The sequence below is a fragment of the Apodemus sylvaticus genome, chromosome 4, assembly GCF_947179515.1.
Source record: "Apodemus sylvaticus chromosome 4, mApoSyl1.1, whole genome shotgun sequence".
Classification (NCBI taxonomy): Eukaryota; Metazoa; Chordata; class Mammalia; order Rodentia; family Muridae; genus Apodemus; species Apodemus sylvaticus.
In genome coordinates, this window is record NC_067475.1 from 142,345,765 (window position 1) to 142,356,657 (window position 10,893).

Sequence of the window (10,893 nt, forward strand, 5' to 3'; positions counted from 1 at the left end):
GATGGAAGGATGGATGGATGGTTGGTGGGTGGGTGGATGGATGGGTGGATGGATGGATGGATGGTTGGTGGGTAGATGGATGGATGGATGGAAGGATGGATGGATGGTTGGTGGGTGGATGGATGGATGGTGGATGGGTGGGTAGGTGGATGGATGGATGGTTGGGGGGTGGATGGATGGGTGGGTGGATGGGTGGTGGGTGGATGGATGGATGCATGGATGGATGCATGCATGGGTGATGGATGCATGGATGGATGGATGCATGGATGGGTGGTGGATGGATGGATGGATGGATGCATGCATGCATGGATGGATGGATGCATGGATGGATGCATGGATGGATGGATGCATGGATGGATGGATGGATGGATGAGTGAGCTGTGACCCAGACCATCTATTCCTTAATGAGCCAGTGAGAAGATGAGCTATGAATGGAATGAATGAGTTTTCTGGTCCTTACTGAGCAGGGTTAACAGGAAACTGGACAAGTCAAGTTCACTCTCAGGCAGGACTTAAGCACCATCACCTCTCCTGGCTCTCTCTAACCGTGGTAGAGTACGGACTGCTGATGTGGAACTCTGGCTCCTGAGCATGGGCATGTGATTTTGTGTTGCAGCACCTCGGGTGACACAGTTAGAAGGGAATTCCTGTGAAATCTTCTGGGAAACAGTACCACCAATGAAAGGCGACCCTGTGAACTACGTTCTACAGGTGCTGGTTGGAAGAGAATCTGAGTACAAGCAGGTAAGGACTAGCGTCTGCAACTCCATTGTGCAGCTCCCCCCCCCCCCCCATCAGGCTGGCTGCTTGCCCCAAGCACAGCCGTGAGCGATGGAGCTAATGTATCTGTTAGCTAGCCGGTCCATCAGCCAGCCGGTGGCTGGGCAGCGCGATGTCAGCTCGTATCATTTATGTTCATTTCCTGTCTGGTGGTGTTCTTCTTCCTAGCAGTTCAGCTTCCAAGCATACACTTGCAAAGAGTTTCAAATGGTGTATCTGTGTTTAATGGTGTCAACTGTGCCTGTGTCAGTGTTTGTATGATTGGAAAAGGAAATGACTCCAGAGAAGGCCTCTTAGCCTAGCTACCAAGTCCTGTGTCCTGTCTGCTTTTGTGACAGAATGGGATAGGGGAGTGACCAGCAGACCTTAAGGCCAGGGACTCAGAAGCTCTGTGTTCCTTCCCGTCTCCCTTTAATGCACATCCCTATCCACGGCAGACCTGTTAGTGTACAGAACCTGATTTGAGATGGTTGGATGAAGACTCAGGCTCCTGATGACACGGTCATCCGTGTGTCAAGATCACAGTTAGACGTATTCAAGAGAAGACACCATTCTCACGCAGCCAGTAATGAATTGGATTTTAACTGTTTTCACACATCTTGATTCTTTATTTCTTCCGGGGTAACCCCTTATCAAGCCACTGGCTATAATGGCTTCAGAGACTGTAGGGTTTCTGTGATGTCCTCTGGAACATATATCAACTTCTCAGTGAAATTGGGACACAAGACTTCATTCCCTCAGGAAAGTGAGGCCCATTTGGATCGAACTCATAAGGGTGACAATCAGTGTCACCTGTCCTGGGAAATGCTGGCGTTGTTTGTAGAGGCTACTGCTTTCAGCCTTTGAGTCTTCAAACACACACAAGAGAAGGAACTCGGACTCAGAGCTTTACTTGAATTTCTTGCTGGTGTTTCACGTAATGATGTTTAAAATACTTGTAAACAAAATATGCCTAAAAAGAAGCTAGTGGATACTTTGATATATTTTGTTAATATGAACATCAGATAATGACTAGATTATTTTAACATCTTGCAAAAACTCGATCTTCAATCTGACATCTGTCAGTATCTCACCAGAGCCTCCACCAATTTTTCTGGCAAGGGAACAAAGACCCCAACTCCCTCGAGTTCCTGTCTCATTCTGATCCTGTTACCCTCAGAGTTAGTGATCCCTCCTTCAACCATTGCTCTGCTTAGCAGAGACGCGTGCTCCAGCCAGCCTCAGCTGTAGACCTCACTCATCCTGTTCCACAGTGTCGGGCACCAGGAAATGTCTCGCCTTCCCATTTGATACTTAGCCGTGGTTCAGTTCCCAACAGGACATCCACCACATGCCCATCGATGTGTTTTTAAAACCTTTTGTTCTGTGCGCTATGCTTTTCCACCTGTTCTTGGAAAAATGTTCTGCTTTGAGAAGCGCAGTGGGTGCTGCCTTGCAGAGACAGGGGCAGCATGATGCATCCACCAGCGTCCAAATGGGTCTGCTCTACGCAGGATGCTCGATGTTATCATAGTAGCCTTGGAACCCCTGTTTAGTGCTACATATTTAGACCCATGGATACATAAGTTCTAAGTACTGATATAATCATATTTGCTCCAGATTATTTTCTTACCATAAATGGCTATAGACTGTTGTTTATTATCAAGAACAGAACATTCTAGGGCAGGCTTCGTAAACAGAGATTCCACATAATTCTCACATTTACCAAGAAACGGGTATGGACAGGAGTAACCTATGAGAAGCCACAGTTGGCTCATAAGGCACAGTCTGTACTGGGTCTGGGGTGTTCTTTTGTTGTTGTTGTTCTTTTGTTCCCTTTCCTTTCTCTGTGCAGCAAGCATTAACTTGAATGTGATGCTTTGAGTATTGCCTTTCCTTGTCCTGACATGAGATAGGGAATGAAGGCCATTTGGATAATGTGTGGGATAATAGACAGCCGGCTTTGAATTCATAGCGGCAAAGCCAGAGCAAATGGGAAGCAATTGTTCCCACGCGGCAGCCACTGCAGTGTAAGCGCCGCTGCTTACACTTCCACGACAGACAGGGCTGATCGCAGGGTCCAAATGGCAGGGCTTTGGAGATGCTGGTTTGCTTTCCTGATGAGACTGGCACAGTTTCGGAGCTCAATAAGAGCTTCTTGCATGGACGGAGGAGGGCGATCCCAGCAGCTGGGTAGTTCACGCCTGCACGGAGAATTTGCTTCGGCATGGGAAGAACCGTGGTGGGCACTACCCGGGCAGGCCCAGTTCCTTTCCTCAGCACCCACGCAGGCCCAGGCTGGGTTTAGTCCTAGCTTTCTTTTGATTCGGGTTTCCTTTGTTCTCCTTGTGGAAGAAGCATCCTGCTTTATAATCACAGGCCTTTATTAACTAAGAACTAAATCCTTACTAACTATTCTCTCCACATGTTAAAGACTTTCTAACTGCAATTAAAGGTGACTAAACTGTGTAGTCACCTGTCTTCTGCTCCTTATCGAACATTCCAAGCTCAAACTGTTTTTCAGGAACTTTCAATTTTTTCTAATGGCATGACCGCAAACCGTTGTTGAAAGGGTGAAAACTTCTCTATATATCAGTGCAACTCAGTTTTTGGCTTTGTATAGCACAAACATTAAGTAGAATTACACAGATCCCTGTTCAGACGTCAATAATTTTTACCCACAAAATATAAAATGTAAATATTGGAGACAAGAATAAAGTTGACAAATTACAAGAAAACCTTTTTATTAATAATTATTGCTCAGATTTATTGCAGTTAGAAAGTCTTTAACATGTGGAGACAGTCTTTAATTTGCTTGACCATGTATCATCTTCAGAATACAGTTCTGGAGTAAATGCTGTTCCTTCATGTTGTCACACAGGGCATTGTAAGGAAGGGGCTTCTGTTGGCCACACTCTTTTTTTGTTTGTTTGTTTGTTTTTTGGATTTGTTTTTTTCGAGACAGGGTTTCTCTGTATAGCCCTGGCTGTCCTAGAACTCACTCTGTAGACCAGGCTGGCCTTGAACTCAGAAATCCGTCTGCCTCTGCCTCCCAGAGTGCTGGGATTACAGGCGTGCGCCCCCACCGCCCGGCGGCCACACTCTTTTAAAGTTGTTTTTAAAGCAGGTTGTGAGCCATTATATGTCTCAGCAACTTCGAACACATAACGGAGAAGCTGCTTTTAATTAGTCACCACATTTCAAATCCAAACAAAACAGATCAAAATAGAAATCTTTCAATGTTGTCATTTATTTTACTAATTTTTAAGTTTATAGTTCCCTTTTAGTGTCTCGTGAAGAAAAATTCTTACATAAGCTACTGCTTAAAGATCTCCATGAACTGAATTTGTGCTCAGTTTCCTGGCGTGCAGACACGGGGCCTGGCTCAGGGCCACACTCGCAGTTGCTCTGCGCTCTGGAAGCTCCTCGGCCATCGGACTGTTCCGAGGCCTGTTGAGAGGGAGGAGTCCACCCGGGGCAGAGATCAGCAGTGTATTCCCAGCGCCCTTGCTGGACCTTATTCACTTGGTAGCACAGAGATCACCCACCACACAGGTTAGCACATCCCACCTGAGCCACAGGAGAGGCCTACAGGTCAGCACATTCACACCCGAGCCACAGGAGAGGCCTACAGGTCAGCACATTCACACCTGAGCCACAGGAGAGACCTACAGGTCAGCTCATTCACACCTGAGCCACAGGAGAGGCCTATAGGCTAGCTCATTCACACCTGAGTCACAGGAGAGGCCTACAGGTCAGCACATTCACACCTGAGCCACAGGAGAGGCCTACAGGTCAACACATTCACACCTGAGCCACAGGAGAGACCTACAGGTCAGCACATTCACACCTGAGCCACAGGAGAGACCTACAGGTCAGCTCATTCACACCCGAGCCACAGGAGAGGCCTATAGGCTAGCTCATTCACACCTGAGCCACAGGAGAGGCCTACAGGTCAACACATTCACACCTGAGCCACAGGAGAGACCTACAGGTCAGCACATTCACACCTGAGCCACAGGAGAGACCTACAGGTCAGCTCATTCACACCCGAGCCACAGGAGAGGCCTACAGGTCAGCACATTCACACCTGAGCCATGGGATGTCGGAGGACATACCTGTTTCTCATGGGCCCAGGATTTAGGAGAATTAATTCAGTTTGCCTCAGTTAGTGGCCTGGCCACTCAAATTGTCACATCTTGCCCCCACACCCGTGCAGCCATGAGCGGGAAGAATGCGGCTGCTCTGTAAAGGTGGGGCGACATGGGCAGGGGTGTTCAAGCAGGCCTACAGCCGTCCAGCATGCACGCCGCTCGGTGCCCCTCCCCAGAAAGCTGTTGTTCAAGGGATTTCAGCCATGTGGCTTCCTCCTCAGTCGTAAAGACTCTTGGATTCCTCATTTGGTTATCTGAGTATTAATTTATGGCCTCCTGTTTGGCATAAACATTTCAAAATGAGTTTAAAATATAACACCAAATCAAAAACAAAAATAACCTTTGGTAAAGAAAAAATAAATATTTTCACATGTATACTTCTTTTTACAATATTATGATTGGTGACTTCAATAAGAAAATCTTAAATGGAGCACCGCCTCTTAAATTGAGTTGAGGCAGGAGAAGAGGCCCGTAATGGGGGCCCTGTCAGAATGAAGGGGAACACAGGGATATGAGACATGACTCGCCAGTGCCACCTGTGTGGCGTCTCAAAGCCCCTTGGGAAATCACCCTGCACAGGCACCGCCCGAGGCCAGTGGCTTTGTGGCAGCTCACTAACCTCATGGGTTGGTGCTCCCAGACGTTCGCTCGACCACCAGGGCAGTGTCTCTGAGCTTCCGTTCAGCCAATGGCTGCAAGTGCTGGTGCCCGATCCCCTGAAGTTCGCAAGAATAAGTGGTTGTCCCTCAAGAAGGTTAGGGGAGACCCCAGGTCACTCAGGAAGGGTCTGCTAACGTCTCTTTATAGGTCACTCATTAGCCGACCCTCCCGTCTGGTTTTTTGCAGCTGCCTGCCCCACCCCCATCTGTATTAGTTAAGCCTGATGTAAATCATAAATTGTCACATAATTTTAATGAATTCTAAGAATCAGTACCACAAGAATGGATCTCCACAATGCCTCCTTCCTCAGCTCCCCTCAGTCTCCTCTTAGCCCCTGTTAAATCTGAAGCATGGTCATTTCGAAGTAAACTGGTATTTTCAGGTGCCTGTGACAGTAAGTATCTCGGTCAGGGTTTCTTTTGCTGAGATGAAACACCATGAACAAAGAAGCAAGTCAGGGAGAAAAGGGTTGATGTGGCTTGCTCCGCCATTTTGCCGTTCATCACTGAAGGAAGTGAGGATGAGATCCCACACAGGCAGCAGCTGATGCAGAGGCCATGGAGGGGTGCTGCTGGCCTCCTCAATCAATCACTAATTAGGAAAACGCCTTACAGCTGGATCTTATGGAGGCATTTTTCTCAATCAAGATTACCTCGTTCCAGATAACTCTAGTTTGGGTCAAGTTGACCAAGCAGCACAGTAAGCCTGTTCGTGATTACTTTGGGGTCTAGGAGGCAGGGCATAGCTCGGAACCCCAGGTCGTTAATGGAAGAAAAATGTTAAGGAACACTAAGAGCAAACACTGAGCCAGTTGCATTTGTGTTGGTTTTTTGGTTGGTCGTTTTGTTGGGTTTTGTTTTTCTGAGACAGCCTATCGCTCTGTAACTGGTTTCTAGAGCTGGCTGTGCAGATGAGGCTGGCCTCAAACCCACAGAGTTCCGCCCACCCACCTGCCTCTGCCTCCTGGACTGCTGGGAGTAAAGGCGCATGCCACCACACCTGACTTCAGTGCTGATTTTTTAGTAAGGTGAACCATGTCAAAGGGTCTTCAGGTGAGCAAAACACAAAACTATGGGAGGCGAAATTTTCATAGCACGTATATCTACCAGAGGACTTGGATCCAGGTTCTAGAGAGAGCCTATAAATCAGAGCAGAAGGCATGGTCTCTGCACAGCAGGGGTTTAAAAATGCTGTAGATGGCCGGACAGTGGTGGCGCATTCCTTTAATCCCAGCACTTGGGAGGCAGAGGCAGGCAGATTTCTGAGTTTGAGGCCCGCCTGGTCTACAGAGTGAGTTCCAGGACAGCCAGGGCTACACAGAGAAACCCTGTCTTGAAAAACCAAAATAAATAAATAAATAAATAAATAAATAAATAAATAAATAAGGCTGTAGATGCACATGAAACGATACAGAGTGCTTTTGGGAGGAGATGTCATTTGTGTGGTCCTATGGAGGGAGGGGACAGCAACAGGGGCTAGTGTGGGGCTCTGGCTGGCTGCCCTGACTACAGGGCTTTCGTCTTTCCTGTGTGTGGTAGAGTTGCCCTGAGACTCAGCCTTTCAGTTTTGGCCCTAAAAAAATGAAAACTTAAGACCTCAGAGGTCTGCACAAAAATGCCCATGACACCCTAATATAAAACTTCCAAACTGGGAGAAATCCAAATATCCATGAAAAGGAAAATTAGTACAGTGCAGAGTCCTGAGCAAACTGTGAGAAAATGTGCAAGACTGTAGTAAAGGCAGACAGGACAGATTTTTCTCCCCCTCCTCCACCCCGCTCTGGGGGGAGGCACTTAGACCACAGGCAAAGTAAGTTACAGACCTGGAAGCCAAAGTGATGCTTACCCCTGGTGGGGGCATGGGTCGTGTATCTTAACTGTGGCTGTATGCATGTGTAAGTTACACATGTGTTGGACCACATGTGGTCCCGAGGGTGAGGACAGCCAAGAGTAAGGTGTGCCACAGCTCATAAACATTCTTGATACATTATGGGTGGCGAGGGACAGTGGTTTTTGCTTTGTTTTGTTTGTAACTTGACTGCATGGATCTCAAGTGTGAACTTTATAGGTAACGCCACAATGTCAGAAGATTGGGTGTGCCTGTTAGCCAAGTCTATGTGTAAAAGGTAGTGAGGACCTTTGTGTTTCATTGCCAGTATCAGTGGTTATTGCTTCAGTTTAAAAACATAAATTTGTTCTGGAGATGAAAGCAGAGATGTGTTTGCATTAAGCCTCTTCTGGAAGGCGGCCTGCACCGTAGACACTTAGCTCAGTGTCTCTGTACTAAACACAGTAGCTACATCCGCTTCTGGCAAAGTCAAGTCATTGGATTTTACTTTGTTCCAAGTGAGTTCACAGGGTGATTCCATAGCAGCACAAATGTAGTTAGGGGTTCATTTAAGCCAGCATCCGCATAGCTCCCGGTGTACACGACCATCTCTGCGGCAGCCATGGTGTTCCGAGACTCTCATCTGTGCCTTTTCCTTTCTTTGAAGGTGTACAAGGGAGAAGAAGCCACATTCCAAATCTCAGGCCTCCAGAGCAACACAGATTACCGGTTCCGCGTGTGTGCCTGCCGCCGCTGTGTGGACACGGCTCAGGAGCTCAGCGGTGCGTTCAGCCCCTCCGCGGCTTTCGTGTTACAGCAGCGTGAGGTCATGCTTACAGGGGACCTGGGAGGCCTGGACGAGGCCAAGATGAAGGGCGTGATGCCCACCGACGAACAGTTTGCCGCTCTCATCGTGCTGGGCTTCGCCACCCTGTCCATTTTATTTGCCTTTATATTACAGTACTTCTTAATGAAGTAAATGCAGCAGGCCAGAGGTCTGCGTGGAACGCCACGTGGTTTAATACACATTTGCTCAGAGGCTCCCCTTTTTACGCTGTTTTGTTCTTTGATTTATATACTTCTCTTGTTTTACACATTTAGCTAGGGGAAAGAGTGTTTGGCTGCACCTATTTGAGATGCAAAACTAGGAAGAGGTTAAACTGGATTTTTTTTTAAAACAATAATAAAGGAGTAAATAAGAAGAGGAAAGGAAGCAGCAGGCGCGCTCCAGGCCCCGAGAGCCAGTGTGCCCAGGGAGCTCGGGTTTCCAAGCTCCCAGAATGCTTCTAGTCTGTTTCCACCGATGTCTCTTGCAAGCCTTTGATCATTTCGTGTGTTACAGTTCAGTAATTTATATTCACAGTCATTTCTTGATCATCTATATCTGTTAACAGAATCACGGTGTGTGTAGTTCAGGGCTGGGATTCCGGTGTTGTCAGAGTATTGCCACATGAGAACATTCAGTGTGCCTTCGGAGGAGGCCACCTCGACCATCCTTACGTCACTCAGTTATGTAACTGTGTTTAGCTCATCTAAGTCAAAGTGTGTACTTTAATCTAGAATGTTTTACTACTCTGTATCCCTTCTGATTTTAACACTACGAGTTGCCTGTCTGAGAAATCACATAACCAAATGCACCTACAAATGATGGAGCACTGTAGATTTTCACATCGGTCCATAGCAGTAACTTTAAGAGGGCATTGTGCAATAGTTAGTTGTTTCCTTGTTCGGCTATTTAAAAGCTGCTTTAACTTGTCTGTCTGTCTTTGTATATAACTACTTCTAATATAATCACTAGAGTTATTATATTCTGTTGTGTTTGACCAGAATTATGTGACGAGAGCTCACGGCAGTTGTGAGCTGTCTCCTTACATGTTGGCCCATTGTATTTGAAAGACTTGCCTTTGGCTATTCTTTGGGGTATCAGTGACGTGAATGAAGTTCAGTACCGTATTTCAGTGCCCGGGATGCTAATGTAGCAGTAGGCCAAGATCTCACTGATAGAGCCCGCCCCAAGGGAACCATCCACTCGTCCTTCTGTGTCTGGGGACTTGACCTGGCCGCATGTGGAGAAGGGGTGGGAAGTGGCAGTGAGCATGGGGTGTTTGGGGGGCAAAGAGCCTACTAGATTCTCTCCCTGGGTCTGTCACTAATTTGCTTTGTGACCTCTCTGTGCCTGTTTTCCCATGCATGAGAAATCAAATCAAATGGGGACTCAATACCTGTAAGTGCTAAGAGACCTTGGATCCACCGGTGCTATGTAAGTGCAGAGAATCACGCTCACGGATTCACTTAGAGTCATGCAGTAATCGGTTCTAACCCAAAGTCGTTGGCTCCCTCAACCAAGTCCACAATGTTTGAGTACCTCAGGGACACTTACGAGTTGGAGGTGCAACTGTATTCCACAAGGGCGCGACGGACACAGCCCATTCCCCTCTTCCTGTTTTTTTTGTATATTTTTGCTCCTTGGTTTTTCTTGATCATAGCTATTTTGTGCTTGGTCTATGTTGTCTAAGATGCAGTAAGTACCCTGTACTAGCTTATAATATTCCCATACCAAAGTCATGGGGAAACCAACATTATTTTGTTTTGGGTTTATTTATACTATATTCTGCATACAGTACTTTAAATGCCAATTACAGTGCAATCTTTATTTATTGTAAATTTTTTAAATGTACTTATGTACTAATTTGCCCTCCTAGCATGTTATATTTTGTGTGTTTTATACTTTTGTAATTTTAGGTCAGTTTAGTTCCTTGGCAACATCTGTAGTATTAGCCTTCTGACATTTTTCTTGTGTTTTTAAAGATAAGAGCATCTAACTCATTAAATGCCAAAAAAAAATAAAAAAAATTCCATTATCAGTGATTGAAAGGTTTACATGTATCCAGAAACCACATTCATCTCCTGGAAGAGTGCTAAGATCAATGCGTTGTTGCGTGCCTATATTGATATAGTTATGTACTAGAGAGTTCTGTATTTTGTTATTGACTATGATAATTAGTGTAATTAGATTTGTACACTGATGGTATCAAGGTAAATATATTTTTGCCAAAGCTCTGGCCTTCAGAAGCTCATCCTTTCCTCCAAGGCTGCAGTTTGGCCCACCGCGACGCCATACCTGCATTCCCTGGGACAGTCGCAAGCAGAAGGCCAATGCAGTTGAATAATCTTTAAAGCTATTCACAGGGAGAGCCTTTTTTTTTTTTTTAAACACTTCAGCACTGCTGCTGTAAAGAATTCCCTGAATTGATTGAATTGATGTAAAGGAAATTATACTTCAGGCCAAAATCTCTTTGATCTCCCAGAGATTTCTATGCTCTATTCCTCTCAGAAAGCTGACGCGCGCGACACAGGAGCAGACAGCACTTTATTCTATTGCTCTCCGTGATTTGGTATTCATATAGTCTCTTCAGTCAGGACGTTAGTCCTCCATGTGGCCTCCACTGTCCTCTATCTCAGATCTGTATATGTGCTATGGATATATAACTAT

General features: G+C 46.2%; 1 protein-coding gene across 6 annotated transcripts in view; it reads left to right on the forward strand.

The window, feature by feature from the left end:
* Fndc3b (fibronectin type III domain containing 3B) overlaps window positions 1-10,614 on the forward strand; it is a 293,040-nt gene extending 282,426 nt beyond the window's left edge. For all 6 annotated transcript variants that reach the window (XM_052180717.1, XM_052180723.1, XM_052180720.1 and 3 more), the window contains 2 exons: window positions 617-744; window positions 8,068-10,614. In XM_052180717.1, the coding sequence (XP_052036677.1) occupies window positions 617-744; window positions 8,068-8,379 (440 nt within the window). In that variant the 3' untranslated portion in view covers window positions 8,380-10,614. The remainder of the gene's footprint in view (window positions 1-616; window positions 745-8,067) is intronic.
* The last annotated feature ends 279 nt before the right edge of the window (window positions 10,615-10,893 follow it).